The 16859-nt window shown below is 40.1% G+C and overlaps 1 protein-coding gene across 3 annotated transcripts; it reads right to left on the reverse strand.

The window, feature by feature from the left end:
* Positions 1-676: 676 nt before the first annotated feature.
* tkta (transketolase a) lies at positions 677-14030 on the reverse strand. 3 transcript variants are annotated; one of them, XM_061785871.1, is made up of 16 exons: positions 13860-14029; positions 12468-12501; positions 10998-11182; positions 9655-9772; positions 9464-9577; positions 8661-8758; positions 7859-8050; positions 6826-6944; positions 6542-6738; positions 6305-6469; positions 4155-4311; positions 3665-3795; positions 3465-3548; positions 3291-3384; positions 2544-2666; positions 677-1711 (listed from the first exon to the last, which is right to left on the reverse strand). In XM_061785871.1, exons 3-16 carry the CDS (start codon positions 11102-11104, stop codon positions 1524-1526), a joined length of 1887 nt encoding a protein of 628 aa, XP_061641855.1. In that variant the 5' UTR covers positions 11105-11182; positions 12468-12501; positions 13860-14029; the 3' UTR covers positions 677-1523. The 3 variants fall into 3 exon arrangements, with proteins under 3 accessions (XP_061641855.1, XP_061641852.1, XP_061641854.1); XM_061785868.1 differs by lacking the exon at positions 12468-12501 and having other exon boundaries at positions 13860-14030; XM_061785870.1 differs by lacking the exon at positions 12468-12501 and having other exon boundaries at positions 13795-14029.
* Between the last annotated feature and the right edge of the window lie 2829 nt (positions 14031-16859).

Here is a 16859-nt window from a genome sequence, read left to right on the forward strand (position 1 = left end):
GATACATGCGCTCAATTCAATGTGACACTGCCATCTACAGGCACAAAACGAAAACTACAACGCTTTTTGACATTTCAAACATTTTTGAATATGAATTTTCTGTCAGAATGTCATTACTCTTCCTCACAAGAGTCGTGTTATTAACGCAGTCAAACATTCAGATGTTTTCTATCCCATGAATATGGACGAGTATTTGAACTGAATCTATGAAATCTCTTGAATTTATGTAGTAAATATTTTAGGTTAAATATTACAAATTTCACGCAATCGAATTTGCATGCCTCACTCGGCTGAAGTTATCGCTTAATGTGGTAAAAATGAGATTTACTTAAATTCTGTGTAAATTCTCAGTCATTCAGGTCGTGATAATCTGAAAAAATGTAATTGAGACCTACCAGCCTTTGGATTAAATGTGAAACATCTTCAAGAAACAAGAAGAGTCCAGTTGCCTCAGTTCAACTTTTACGAGCTTCACTTTATAGGAACATTGTTTATTTAAAATTCTGTAGTTGTATAAAATAATTCTGTTTACTTCGATTATTATATCTCTCTATTATCTACTATTTGCTCTCCAATTCATTCCAATCCATCAGGATGTTTACTGTTTTGGCCCCAAAATTCTTGTAAAGTCCCATAACCTCCTTGGCAGAACTAACAAAAAGTAAAACACTAAGAGTCAAATGTAGAGGGCTTTATTACATGAAAGAATGGTACTTACAAAACTTCAAGTAACAGTTCTTAGGTTCACAAGTCAGACTTAACTCTACCTGCACAGTGACAATCAAACTTTTGCATCAGGAGGGGAGGAGCCTCCCCACCTTATATAAAAACACAAAGTCAATGGCCATGTCATTACGTACACTGCTGGTGCGGTAGTGCGGTCCAAGTGTATGGCTGATGTATGGTGCGAATGGGAGGTGAAAACAACAAAACACAATGCTGAGAAGAACCAATTCAACATTTGAATCATCTAAGGGTATGACCTGGGTTTTTTTTAATGCAACAATTTAACCAATCTACACTTGTTTTTTGTATTTTTTTCTCCACTACTACACACAACAACTCACACCTTGTTTCGTTCTGACACTGTCGTCATGACTACTTTAATACTAACCACCCACCTGGTATCAAGAGCTACATTTGGAATAATATATAAAAACATGACTTAATGATGTGACTAAAAAAGCATTTCAAAAACATGTGGAAGCATCACAATGTATTTTTGTTGAACATGTAAAAAGTGTGTGTTGCTGATGGCCACACTTGGACAAGATGGGATATGTATATTAGTGTGTGCACGTGCGTGCGTGTGTGTGCGTGTGTGTGCACGTGCGTGTGGGTGTGTTGTATTACTGTTTGTTTTTGGTGTGATGGGTGCTTGGAAGAAGAGAAAATCACAAAATCACAATACTTGAAACACTTACGGGGATTCACAGGGAAGAAAAGGAGAGAGCTGGGTGTCATGTGACTCACTTGACTGTTGATAGGTTTGGTGAGAAAAAGGGTGGGCCAAGGGAAGGGATTTACTTGGCGTTGGTGGAGGTGCTGAGCATCTTGCGTACGGCCTGGGTGATGGCATCACGGTCGATGCCATAGATCTTGAGAAGCTCTTGCGGTTTGCCGCTCCGCGGCACGTGCGACACAGCTAGACGATGGAGATTGAAGCCACTCTCGTTGACGACTGCCGAGCACACGGACTCCCCCAGGCCACCTGTGAGACAAAAATATATCACATAAAAGAAATGTCGGGGGGGGGGGGTGCACATGTGGCCCGCTCCGGTCTTTACCCCGGCCCACCAAGCATTTATATTATTAAAAGTCCTCAATTTCAAGACTCCTGCCATAAAGTTTGCTGTTTATTCCTCTAAAATTGGTTAGTTGAAATGTATTGATTCATTGTATTTTGTAATGTTCTCATTAAATAAGAAAACTAATTGAGTTACTGTATTATATATTTTACTATATTTAATGTTATTATTTTACTTGATTCATTAGTTATGACTACGATTATGAAATTAAAGAATAATCATGAATTATTATTCTATTACAAATATTTTTTTTTAAATTGCATTCATTTGGGTTTTTTTTTTTTTTTGTGTGGTCTACTTGGCTTGGATGTAAAATTAATAGACGAGCCAGTATGTATTGTCCAGTCACGTCTGTGCCATCACCCATCCCCACTGCCTTGGCAGACCAAGGGCATGGCTGCCTGTGCTATCTAGGTCACAAAGTACCCCACGGGCACATGCTCAGTTAAGGCAATGTGACAGCGCACTGCCTAGTTGACTTCCACATTTTGGAAAAGCTCCATGATACCTTGTCTGCAATGAGGGCGCTCTAGAGCCACCCAATAAGCAAACTCCACCGCATTGTGTCCTTTTTTTCTTTAAGCCAATGAGAACGTGCCACCACAACACACATGATGATGCGGTCCAACACAAAAACACACCAGCTGCACAGATGTATCCACATCGAGATGCTTTTTGCTGAAAGCCTGGTCGCTGTCATGCAATATGCAAAATATTACCAGCAACATTACCTACCTTCATAGTAATGGTCCTCCACAGTGAGGATTCTTCCCCTGGTGGCACGCGTGTGGTCAATGATGGTCTTGGCGTCAAGAGGTTTGATTGTGAACGGGTCGATAACCCGCACATATATCCTCTCTGCAAGATCAAGGAAGGATAAGCAAAAACATTTTTTTTATTTCTTTAAATTCCAAGTTTTTAGACTCACAAATGCCAGATAAAAACTGACTGTACACAACAATAGTTACATTAGTATAGGAAAAAAAAAGTCTGTCAGAAAGGTATTTATTTTAATATTTATTTGTATTACTGTGATCATACTACTGCCTGTTATTATATGTTGGCTACCTTATTCTACATTATCCATCCATCCCATTTCAATAGTGCTTATCCTCACTAAGGTCGTAGGTGAGCTGGAGCCTATCCTGACTTTGGGCGGGAGACAAGGTACACCCTGAACTGGTCACCGGCCAATCGCAGTGCACATTTAGACAAACGACTATTCACACTCACACACTCACTTCAATGAACCTAACATGTTTTTGGAGAACATTCAAACTCCCCACAGGAAGACCAGAGCTGAGATTCAATCTCTGAACATTAGAAATGTGAGGCAGATATGCTAACCACTCATCCACTCTACATTAGAAGGTTGCGATATAAGAAGCAGCTCTCGGCATGATACAGCGCACCTCATATACGAGATGATATGTTCAGTTCGATGAAAGATCGTACTCACTGTAAATTCTCGTTTGACATTACCTTTCTTTAGGTGTTCAGCTGCAGCCAGCGCTTCATGCAGAGTCACTCCAGCAGCCACCACAGTCACCTGATCCTCTTTGCTCTGGTACACCACCTGGCAAAAGGGAAGCACGCATGCTAATTTACTGTACACCCATAAAACCGGCACATCAGCGTCAGTGGAGAAATTCCTACCTTAGCCTGTCCAACATGGAAATCTTCATTGCTGTTGTAGATGACAGCGTTGTCTTGGCGGCTGGTTCGGATATAGCAAACACCCTTTGGGAAGCAGAACAGAAGGACAGCCAAATAAATGTATTTCCCCTCCCCCCCACCCCAAAAAAAAAACGAAAAAAAAACTATAACTATTTTTATGCAAAGCACATTCGTTTTACCTTTGTGGATGCAGCCAGTTCCACAGCTTTCTCTGCAGAAACTGCATCGCTGGGATAGAAGATGGTTGTTCTAGGGAGGGCCCTGAACATAGCCATGTCCTCCAACCCCATCAAGGAGGGCCCTTCCTCTCCTGTAATATATCCATTAAACTCTGTGATAATTGTGTGAATACGGCAGATAATCCTACACGTTATAGTCTGGGCAGGTGAGAAGCTGCATGCAGGAGACATACTCGACGTTGCATGCATGAGGTGTACCTGCGCTAAAAGAGGAACACTAGGTTCCTTGCCGACAGCTTCCAGGGCAGACAGGAAGGGAGAAGAGGGGAGGAGTGAGGACTAGTGGGGAATTGGACAGGATTAGAGGATGAAGGAGAAAACTACGAGAACGGCACTCACACAAAAATCAAGAGGAGTGAGGTGCTCAGATTTAAAGAAATGAAAGTTCATGAGGGTTATTTTCTTTGAGAGGTTGGGACTTCTTACTAACCAGTGGACAGGCCGCAGTGGGAGCCACATAGATTGATGTTGCTATCTAATATGGCTGCCATGCGGAGCTGGTCATAGGCACGTGTGAAAAAGGATGCCAGGGTGCTGGCAAACACAACGTTCCTCTCACGAGCGGTACATCCCATGGCAACACTAACCTAGGAAAGGAAAGGATATATACTGTGACTTTGGGGCAAAATCATTTGACAGACAAAAACAGTACAGTGGAACCTCGGTTCACAAACTTTAATTCATTCCAAGTATCTTTTCGCAAACCGAAAATGTTTGCGAACCGAAATATAAAGACGAAGATAAAATAAATGGAATTAGAATTAATCCATTCCAGCGCCAGAATCAAGCTACGTTTACCTTGTTTTTAGGAGTTTAGTTAAAAAGAATAGTTTGTCTCAATTCATATTTAATATCATTAAAACGATTTTGAAACACACTGATATCATATTTGTTTTCAAGATAAATAAGAGGGAAAATATTCTTTATAGAGTAAGGAACCATTATTGATAACATATTGGTAACATCCATCCATCCATCCATCCATCCATTTTCTGAGCCGCTTATCCTCGACAAGCGTCGCGGGAGTGCTGGAGCCTATCCCAGCTATCATTGGGCATGAGGCGGGGTACACCCTGAACTGGTTGCCAGCCAATCGCAGGGCACATAGAAACAAACAACCATTCGCACTCATATTCACACCTACGGGCAATTTAGATACTTCAATCAACCTACCATGCATGTTTTTGGTGATGTGGTAGGAAACCGGAGTCCTCAGAACTGTGAGGCAGACGCTCTAATGGTAACATACAGTAACTGCTAAACTAAATGGATGTGGGGTGCCATTTTTAAAGCGGCTCACGCAAAAACAATAGCAGCATATTTTCACATTTAGCTTCTAACAAGGTTTAAAAAAAACGGAAAAACTAACTTTACTTGTGATTTAACACTATAACACTCTTACTTCCTCAAGCTTTTATTTTGGTAGCTCTGGTTATCGGCAGTTTGAATTCGCATAGTAGCTAAATATATAGTTTCACTCGAAATATTTCGATTTAAAATTAACGTTTAGGTGTACATTTTGAGATTTGTAACTTGACAAACAAATGTCCGAAAAAGTGACTCTCAAAAATTCACACCAATTTTTGAAACATTGTTTGAAGCTAAATATGCCCAAATATTGCTGTTAAATTCAACACGAGCCGCTTTTACAAATGGCGCCCCATAAATGGACAGCACCCAGTCACTGTAAGGAAGAGGAACAATGTGATTGGTAATAATAATAATAATGATTACCTTTTAAGCTACTTAAGCAAAAAAAAAAAAAAATGTAATATGTATTAATATATACATTTCGGGGGTGGTGAGTTAGATAAATAATACATACAAATATCAACCTAAGCTCTAAATTGCTACACAATAATACAATACTTTAAGCTGATCTGAGATTTGTATGATTTTAGGAGTTAAATGTTTGTAACAACAGTATTTAACAACAGTTTTAATCAAATACCAATTACTCTTAGCAATAATTTAAAGGTTATTATATGCATCTTACCAGATCTTCAATGTTTGACTTTGCATCAGCCAGATGGCTCCTCCCTCCCATCTAATTAATATTTCACTTGCCGTGACTGCTTACCATCACACACACACGCCTGACCTAGATTGGAGTCGTCTGCACTTGGCGACACAACAGCAATGCCATTTAAATAGCTGTTCTTCTACAATGATCATCGTCATAATAATATTAATGAGCTCATAATGACGCATGTTGAGGATGAATCTGATCACTGGTGCTGCCGACAGTGACCACAATAAAGCAAATGGGACGTGTCTTTACCCGCCCTTACATAATAGGCTGACAACTCATATATAATTTACTACCACATTTGACCAGCTGTCAAATGTATAATCATAGATGATTCAAACAAAACCATTCATTCACAAAAAAAGTTTTAAAAAAAAGAGAATAGTTGACCAATCGAGGAACCTTGTTTGGTAACTTAAGTGGTAGTTCATTACGAGGCAACAAAACCGAATGATGAAGTTAATGAAAAACTGGAAACTGTGTCATGTTGTCATAATATACATTGGTGACCGTAATTGATCTTAACAGTGGAGGTTCCTGAGACATCCTACCATATTCTGCTGGGCAATGTAGCACTCCACAAAACGATTGGGATGCTCATTCTTGAAGATCTCTGAGTAAGTGAGGTTGTTTGTGTCTCCGTCAAGAGCTACAATGCGCTCGTTGTAGCGGCCTAACTTGGTGATCGCCATCCCATAGGCCTTACGCGTGGCAACCTGTGAGAGGAAGTCATGCCAGTATTACAGGTATCTGCCTTGTGTGGTCTCCGCAGACTGTGTGAGAACAACCTTTTCTCCAGGTTTGTAGGTGGGTGCGCTGGCCATGCGGATGTTCCTCAGGCTCACTGGGGGTGAGTCCTCCACGGGAGTAGGGGGGTACAGGTGCTTGCTGGTGTTCACGATCCGACTCTGCAAATCCTTCATGACCATTTCGGCCATGTCTTTAGGCAGAGTTTTGGAGTGCCAGCCAATCTTATCTTCTGCAGCTTAAGACACAAACAACATTACATCGTTGCATTAGATAGATGTTACAGACAGGGCTTTACTAGATATTTTCAGTGACTGATAGTTACCTGGAATGCCTTTGCCCTTGATGGTTTTGGCAATGATAGCGGTGGGCTGATGGCGTGGCTGGCTCAGAGCCTTGCACAGCTCCTCCACACTGTGTCCATCCACAATGATGGCATGCCAGCTGTATACACATTACACACACAGACAGAGACACACACACACACACACACACACAGTACTTCACATGAGGAATTTGGTTATCAAAAGTATACAAAGACGAATACATATGCACACAAAAGAATTACATTGTGACTCAGTAGAAGGCAGATGTTTTGATCTGCCGCAAAAAAAGATTCATGGCTTCTTCTTTTTTTTTTTCTTTCACATTTACATATACAGTACATATACATACTACACTACTCTTTCAAACCACCTGTCTTCCCTCTCTAGAATACTGTACACCAACACTCAGGCTAGCGCTACCCTATCTAACCTATGTGAATGAACTGATCAAGCCTGTTCGGATGAGAAGCGAAATGTCTTCTTAGACAACCACAACAGTCCAGTTTCGATCAATTCAATGCCTTGAGAATAATTGTAAAAAGTATTAATTACATCGGCTTATAGTTTGCTTTATAGAATGGTCACAGATATACTAAATGTATTCGAGGAAATATACAGAAGTATGTCCTGTAAGCCTAACCCTTCACAGGACCTGGAAATAATGAATTGTAATCACAAGTAAATTACTTTTTTACATTAGCAACTCCATTGGCGACTCCAGTACAGTATAGTTTTTTAATTAAATTCAATGGTTATTGGCTCGGAGTAATCACATACTGTAGCTCTACTGCCCTACAGTAAGGTGTGAAGTTTAACTGAATATGCTTCCTCATTATATGATTGGCTTATGCTAAAAAAACTAAAAAAAACATATGTGCATTTGACATACATTTGATAAAGTAGCCTTTTCGCATACTTATTGGCATCTATACTGGGGATTTACACTCTAACTTTATTAAATAACCGTTACGTATACTTTACAATTACTACAGCTCATCTGAAGTATGGTTGAGCAGGCTTGTACAGTATTACCCGAAAGCTTCACAGCGTCTCTGGTATTTCTCGGCATGATGCTGCAGAGGCGCAGAGTCACTTTGGCTCAGGCGGTTGATGTCCATGATGGCCACTATGTTGTCAAGCTGGTAGTAAGAAGCGAACGACATGGCTTCCCACACAGAGCCCTCTGACATTTCGCCATCCCCCAACAGGCAGTAAACACGGTAGCTGCAGCGGAGAAGAGTTGCACCATTAGTGTGCGTGCGCTTGTGTGCATGAAGCGTGAAAATGCTATCTGACACTTTTCCAGTTAGATTGATTCCTGATCTGACAGCACACTTGCTAAGCCAGGCATTATAAAAGCTTCGTGAGGCTTCTGAAGGTGTTGCTGTTGAATTTCACCCCTGCACCTCAAATTTGTTTTCCATTTTTTCTCAAACTCTCATAATTGTATTTGGAGAACAATTTTCCATGCAGTTACAAAAGTAAAATGAGTAATGACTTGGAATTGGTTTGCGACAATAAATTAGAACAATCAACTGTGGATAAATCCATGGTTGAAAGAACAAAGTCAGGGTTTTTTCAGAGAGGAAATCTGCTAGGCAAAGATGTGAGATGCGACTGCTGGGTTTGTGATTATTAGAGCAGAAAAATCAGGAGAGCAGAGCATGTAGCCACAGCGCACGTCAACTGTGTGGACTATCCTAAAATTGCTCCTAAGAAGGCATGATATAGACCACATTAAAGCATTTATCTTGTGTGTGCACGTCTGCACAAATCTGAAGATTTCGATTTTTTTTTTTTTTTAATGTAGCTGTTGATGCTTGTGAGGGATTACCTGGCTTTGTCAAAGTATTTCCCTGTGTATGCCATTCCACAGGCCACACCGAGCCCCTGTCCCAAATAGCCAGTGGTTACATCCACAAATTGCTGCTTCTGAAATGAAACATCACACAAATCCATTTGATACAAAATGTCTACACACCCCTGTTCAGATGCCAGGTTTTTGTGGTATAAAAAATGTTACCAAGAGGAAATAAAAATCCACCATTAATGTGATCTATAACTTGTACAACTCTTATGATTTTGTTTTCATATTTTCGAGAGGCTTTTCCTACTTTTTTTTTGGCTTTCTGGCAGGTTATTTCAAACTGTTCATAATTCCCCCCCACGAGATTTTGTGGCAGTCTATCAATGCACAAAACCTGCTTGCTTCTGTTTGAAAGCAAAACAAAATGTCAGGAAAACCCTACTATAACATCTTTATTTAGGGTTAATCAGAGGCACTTTAAATGGTGGCAATTGGGTGCCGACTCCTATTTAACATGAGTTTGAATGTGAATGGTTAATTCTGAAAACAGCCACATTTTAGTTAAAAAGAGGGTGTGGAGACTTGTGCAACCAGATTATCTCAGTTGTTTATTTGTAATTACTCTCAAAGATAAAGAAAAAATCCATTCCGTTGTAGAGGTTACAAGTCGCATTAATGGTGGAAATAATTTTTTAAATGATTTATCTTGGTTTAATTTTTTTTAATCACAAAAGATCTGGCATTTGAAAAGGGGCGTGTCGACTTTCTATACACTGTATATTAATTTGTGGCCGGTTGGCTGAGTTCTGGAGCACTTGATGTCTCCTTACAGGGACAAGGTGGCCCTCCAGTGAAGAGTCAACCTGGCACATACTGAGCAACTCGCTCTCCTTTAGGAATCCTGTTTCAACCCACATGGAGTACAAGGCAGGCGCAGATTGAGCCTAGGATAGAGAAAATAGGGAAATCAGTATTGGATCTTATTTGTAAATTGTCCTCCGTTGGACCGCCAGGCTCGCACCTTGGACATAAGGAAGCGATCGCTGTGGAAGTTTCGTGGATCCTCGGGGCGGTACTTCATGGTGTGGAAGAAAAGCACAGACATGATTTCCGCCACATTGCAGCATGATGTGGGGTGTCTGGGGGGAGAAAGGAGGAGAGAGGGCGGCTTTCATCCTGGTGTCACAAGTGCACAAGCATGCGATGGACTCGCCAAAAATCTTACAAAGATGCTCAAACAAGAAATTCAGGTTCCCATTAAAACATGGTGCATATTAAGTTATATGCAATAAGTGGCATAGAAACCAGATGAAGAGTTTCATTGTAACTGCACTGTCTATTCGTATTAACTTGATATGAATTAATTACAAACAAGGAAAACAGGTGATTTGACAGTGTAGGCCTTTTAATAATTATTTGAGTGTCTAATATGTGGATTAAGGAAAAATGAAACTAGAATGTAAATGCTTAAAGACGAACTGCTGTTTTGACACAAAGACCACCATCAAGCCTAATGGCGTCTTGAGGGCTGTATACTACATTGTACTATATGTCTGGCACACTATAGTCATGCATAATGCATGTGTATTTGCAGTACAAAAACTCGATTTGAGTATTGTATTGCTTGTGGAATAACTTGATAGAGGAACTGTACAAACTGTAAATAGCAGGTAGACTATTTATGGTCAAGTAAAGCTTTGTTCAGTTTTTTTCTTTGTTAGGTGTTATGCTTGGCCCTTTGCAATAAAAGGTCAAGTGTTTTCTTTCCTTCAGTGCTATCATGAAAAAACGGAATGTCAAATGTAGCTTTTTATATAGAGTGTATCATTAAATAAATCAATGGAAGAGGTTTTCTTAATTTTGAAATGTAATTTTGTAATACTGTTTAAAAAATAATGAAACTGAAAAAATGAGAAAATCTACTGTAAATATTTTGTGCATTTACTCTTATAGTTCTATCCGGCGTATTTTTAAGCAATCCTTTGTATACATGCATGTACTGTATATTGTGCACTATACTGCAAAAGCAAGTATATTTAATAGTGTAAAATATGCAGTCAAGAAGGATTAGTCGTTGCAAATGCTATGCTGAATATTTTTTTTTAGTAAAGAGAGAATATGAGAGAACATCTGGGATTGAGAAGATTGTGTCAGTGAAGGAGTAGAACAAAGGCAGGACATGGTCTTTTTCAGGCCCTTCGCATCAAATTCACCTCGGTGTGTCCAAAATGTATATACAGCACATACATTGGAGTGAATGTTGCCTTTGGCAAAATATCAAGCTGGCAAAGATTTCATGACATTGTGCTTGAACACTGTAGAAGCACAGGTGTTTATACATTCAAATGTGAAGAATCCACTCACCCTGTGCCAGCCGCCGTCGTCGCCTTGATGGAGTTGATCCTGAGGCGATTGGCGATGTTCCTCAACGCCTGCACTGTCTGTTGGTCAGGTTTGTGGTAATCCTCCATGAAGGCAAAATGTTGAGCTCCAACAATCCTTTGCTGGTAAACGTGCGAAAGTGTGAGGACGGGCGAAGGTGACGGAACCTGAAAAGGTGCAAAAGATGGCGGTAGGGACAGACAGAAAGACAATGTAGGGGAGTCCTGATTGATCCTATCAGGTATGCAGACGCATAGATGTGCAAGAACACACTACATACACACTGGCAAAAATCACACAAACCGACACGCACGCATCATTAGGCGCAGAGGAGGGGCAACAGAGTGACGTACACAGCTAAAATTGCATTGCACTCATTTCATTGGCTAGGGAGGAACAGGGTGACAGAGGTATGTCGCAGCAGTGCGTGTGTATGAGCATATAAGCGGGGAAGCGGTGGGGCTGAACATTTAGATCCTAATTCACTTTGACTTTTCTGTCAAAACACATAATTTAAATGTGGTGGTTTATTACCTTTTGTTATTTAATCCTACCTGAATGATTACTAAAAAAAAAAACATTTTAGAATTTAAACTCAACAAAAATGTGAAATAGGCAATGAATAAACATTAGCAAAAAGTGAAGAGAAAGTGTTTAGTAACTTCCTCAAAAGCTCAGAAGAACCTTCACACTCATTTTTTCCTCCGCCCAACATCATGATGCTCAGTGATGCTGAAGACACCCTGAACTGAGGAGGACACAGTGTTCTTTCCTTAGATGTTCCCTCCAGGCAGCCACACCTTAAGCACCATGAGAAGACATCCACTGGAGCGTACAAGTAGTTATGAAATGTGGACATCCAGAAAGCTATTTTAAATCACTTAAATTTGTCTTTCTGATTGAACAAAATGCAGTAAGTGGAAAAACCACGCTACCACAATTTGCAATAGCAACAATGGCTTTGTCTTTTGTCACGTGAGAGATGAATACAAATGCTTAACCCAAATTCTAATCCCTCGGCATGTGTGCTAGAGCGCTGATGCGTGGTTGTCGTGCAATCTTTGCATCTAACGTGCATCCACACTAGATTAACTGTGTTGGCCTGCCATCAAGAGGATAAATCTTGATCGTGCACAGAACCTTAGCGTTTGCATCTACTGGACAGGCAAGAAGGAATACAATAGAGACCAAATAATTACAGAGAAGTATTTTGAAAATTAAAGCTTTTATGATTATGCCTTTATAATAAAACAATCAATGAGAACATTTAGTAATCCCCCCCACACATACAATAGGAATTACAGCCAGGGCTTATTCGTTTCGTGAATGTTATATAGGAAAGTACAATTACTTCGTTACTCTACTTGAGTAGATCTGTACTTTATTTATTTTACAGATAACTTTTTACTTTTAGTCCCTATTTGAATACAGATGTCTGTACTTTCTACTTACTTTGTCAAAAAAAAAGCTCCTCACTTTTTTCAACCTCCAAAAAGAAGAAAAAAAAAAAAGATAATCAGGTTGAGATCTCAAATGACTGATTGATTGAGATCTTGTGGATTTACATATAAGGAAGGGGGGGGGGGGGGGGGGGGGGCGGCAAAAAAACAGGGACAACAGTGACATGGAAGAATGTGAACCAGGAAGCATTAAGAACAATGATGCAACAGATTCTGAGAAGAAAGATATTCCCCATCTATGGCCTAGTTTGGATTTCTCAGTTGTCAGCTACAAGACTGATTTGTGGCAAATAAGTGGTGTTTTGTGCCAGTCGAAATAAAAACACATACAGGCTATTTATATTTTCTCAGTTATCAGTAGCTAATTCGGCTACGCAAACACGTTTTGATAGTGTGTCCAGTGATTTTATTTTTTTTTACTTTACATTACGAGCACTATGCAAGTTAATAAAACAGGAAAACTACTTTGTGTGCAGAAGTTTCTTTGTCTAATCTGCAGTTATTAAAACAGATATTTTATATAACTGATCACAAAACTTCATTTTTACTTTCATACTTAAGGGGGAATTTGCAGTTTTGAAACCACAAGCGAGATTTGAAGGTCCCCACACTTCACTAATCCTAAATAATCCAATTTCACTTCAAAAAATATTTATTACCAATGCATCCTTGTTTATCTATCTACGCCAGTGACGTATAGTGACCATCAGAACAATTAAATGCTCATTAGAAGGTACAGTAAAATTGTATATCCACCTGTTGGCATACATACAACAGAATAAGCCTTGACCTCCTGCGATTATATCAGTTTTGTGTTCAATTAAACCAGATTTCACAAGTCAATGTGTGCGTAAATTGAGAAGAGATCCTTACTTCAGTATTCCTACTTTTTGTGACATTTAGTTTTATGTAAAATAGGTGCTTCACACAATAAAGATTGGGAAGCACTGGACTATAGTGAATGCACTGCAATAATTAAAAATCTTACCATGAATATGTCTTATTTCTAGTCAAAATAAGACTTCTACACTTTGAACACCATGAGGTGCTGTCTCCTAATGTTGCTTGAATAGATTTCAAATATTTCACACTACAGTAGTTTCTTCAGCGGATATTCTTTTTTTTTTTATTATTATTTTATGCATTTTCTTTTAAATTTCAAATAACAGGCTCATTTTAATCAATTATACCAAAAGGGCATATTTTATATTTATGCATTTAAGCCAAAGGTGGATTTATTCGACGGCAGTTTAAATGAAGGCAGACTTAACACGACATTAACGTGATTTCAGTGTTATTTTAAAGTATGTGTGGCGTGCCTTTGTCGAACCCTCTCCTGTCCTTGGCCCCCATTTTCCTCTTCTTTTTTTCCCGGCCACGCTACCATTGTTCCGGTTGGCTGTGAAACAGAGAGGTCGGAACACGAAGCAGCCAGCTCCGAGCTCGACGCCGGGGCTATGTCATGTCTCCTGCCCGCCCGCCCGCTGCTTTATCGCTCCCACCGAGCCGTGTCCTTCCAGTTTTGAGCAACTCCTCTGGGCTGCTGGCTGCTGTCATCAAAGCTTTCCCTCACAGTGGCCCACAGGTGCCAGCCAATAGGAGGCAGTGTAGGTGACGCCACGTCACAACTTGTAGCCAATCACAGACCGATGCTGCTGCACACTTCCTGGAGGGTAAGTACATCCAGAGAGCAATGAGCGTTTCTATTTTTAAATCTCTGGCAGAAAAAGAGGAGCCGAGCAGCCAGCCACTTTTGAAACAATGTCTTAATATAACTCCGATATAATACCAATAATGAAAAAGAAGTGTTCACAGGTAGCTTGTGTCCACTTACAAATGACTCATATGATAGAATCCAGACAGTGGCCAGCCGTGCATGTGGTTTATGGGCCTTCAGTGGGGATTTAATCCACTTTCTTTTAATACCACCACCAAACCATCAATGCTATACAAAATTACAATTTAACATCACACAATTGTCCCACTGGGGCAGTTCATAATCGAGTTCTATCTAATAGCATGACAAAAACAAAAAACGTCAATAGAATACGGCATACTCACCAGAGGTGTTGATGATTAAATGTATTAATATGTGCAGATCGCTACAGATGTGTTTTGCTAGTCAAACTTGGCTTGATTGCTGTGACAAATCAGAGGATGGAAAACCGCTGACATTATTGTGGGCCAGCTAGCTGACCATCTGAGCCAAATTTGAAATCTAATTGGTTAAAGAAACAGTTCCAATGCTAATGGTTTAAGTTACATCAGCTATCACGACTGATTCAGAAGGCCCTGGGCAGATTAGATAGACGTGACAGCAAGAGCTGAAATCTGATTGGACAAAAAAAATAATAATAATAATAAATCGAACATCCACATACGTTTACTGGAAGCAGTGCAGCTAAGAGAAACGCAAGGAAATGAAAAGAAAAGACTGTTGGGGGGGCGGGGGGGGGGGGAATACACTTTCATAGACCAAATATTAACATTTAGGTTGTGAATATAGGTCAGTGCTTCTAAGTGTTTAGGCCAGCAGAGAAGTTCTTGCCATCCCTGACTGCTAAAATCTCAAGCACTAGTGCATGTGTTTGTTTAATGCCAGTTGCTCCTTCAGGCCCGAGCCTTCTACACGTGCTCTTATCACTCCATTTCCCTTCAATGGCTCTGTAGTCACCACCATGACATAGTGCTTGCCCTTCACTCAGAGAGCTGTCTATCAATTGGAGGCCCGGCCCTTTTGACAGCGCAAGAGACAAGTGCACGGGGGAATTAAGACGGAATAATCACCAAAGCTCTCATTTAGCCGTTCACTAAAGGATTGGATGATTGGGGCCTGCGTTCCGGTGAGGGGACACATCAGAATCAGAATCCGAATCATCTTTATTTTCCAAGTATGTCCAAAAAACACACAAGGAATTTTTCTCGGGTAATTGGAGCCGCTCTAGTACAACAACAGACAGTCAATTGACAGAGAATACTTTTGAGACATAAAGACATTGAAAAAAACAGTCAGTGAGCAATAAAGGGTTGCTAGTTATCTGGTAATGCCGGTACAAATTATTATTTTTTTTTGACAATTGTGCAAAAAGATGCAGAGTCCTCTAGACCTTAGAGCAGTTTGAATGACTAATATAGCAATAGTCCGGTGCAATGACCATTGTGCAAAGGGAGCCGAGACTTCAAGCGAGTAGTGCAATAATCTGGGACAATGTTGATTGTGCAAATGTTGCAGATACTCCTCAATCAGTGTGCAAATGGAGCAGCTGCTACTCTGGCATGAGTGGCCAGTATTGGTCAACAACAGATATGCAAATAGTGCAGCGTGGCGAGACTACTACAGTGAGTAATATATAATTGGCCCGACAGAAATGTGACAGCAAACTCGGACAAAAAAAGGAGGGAGGGAGGGAGGGAGGCGTGAAAAGGGGTTTGAGGGGTAATTTGAAGTGAGTGTTTCAAGGTAAAAAAATAAATAAATAAATAAATAAATAACGTTCTGCCACTATATCGTAGTTCACCCACCGCAATCCTGCAAATCTGTAATTTATTTAGTTTACAGCTTTTTACATTACTTTAAGATTGAAAACATGAATATTGATTAAAATGCAGTAAAAAGTCTATGTGTACCGTCTAAAATAATGAACATTTAACAGTGAAGTTTGCAGTTTAAAAAACACATTTGGTTTTGGTCACATTTGTTGAAACTGTCAGTATGACCGCACAGTGGAATATTATTAAACTGATCTTTTTAAAACAATCTTCACTCTCTGGCCCCATCTGTGTCTCTAATTTCATTTAATTTTGTATTTGTTTTCTCCGGGCACTCCGGTTTCCTCCCACATCCCAAAAACATGCATGAATTGGAGACTCTAAATTGCCCCTAGGCATGACTGTGAGTGCGAATGGTTGTTTGTTTCTATGTGCCCTGCGATTGGCTGGCAACCAGTTCAGGGTGTACCCCGCCTCCTGCCCGATGACAGCTGGGATAGGCTCCAGCACGCCCGCGACCCTAGTGAGGAGAAGCGGCTCAGAAAATGGATGGATGGATGGATTTGAAAACCGGCTCAGTGTGAGGAGAACTAGCCAAACAGAGACTGAAGAGACAGAAAGGCGTGACTGAAGAGGGTTTAACATTTAACAAGGGGGACTGTTACCTTTTCACACAGGGGCAGGTTGCTTTGAATTGTTTTTTCCCCCCTAATAAATAAAATCACCATTTAAAAAGAGCATTTTTATGTTTATTTGGGTTATCTTCTTATGAAATTTACATTTGTTTGGTGATGTTAAAAAAAGTGGGGAAACTATGCAAAATATAAGAATTTGAGAAGGGGGGCAGTACTTTTTCACTCCACTGTATTGTTGTTTAAAGGTTTATAATTACTGC

Source organism: Phyllopteryx taeniolatus, chromosome 9, assembly GCF_024500385.1.
Source record: "Phyllopteryx taeniolatus isolate TA_2022b chromosome 9, UOR_Ptae_1.2, whole genome shotgun sequence".
NCBI lineage: Eukaryota > Metazoa > Chordata > Actinopteri > Syngnathiformes > Syngnathidae > Phyllopteryx > Phyllopteryx taeniolatus.

Coding starts and splice junctions, on each gene's coding strand:
- tkta (XM_061785868.1), bottom strand. Junction 6,945..7,858: donor AGACGCTGTGAAGCTTTCGG/GTAATACTGTAC, acceptor ATGTGTATACAG/CTGGCATGCCATCATTGTGG. Junction 4,312..6,304: donor ACATTGCCCAGCAGAATATG/GTAGGATGTCTC, acceptor TTCCTTTCCTAG/GTTAGTGTTGCCATGGGATG.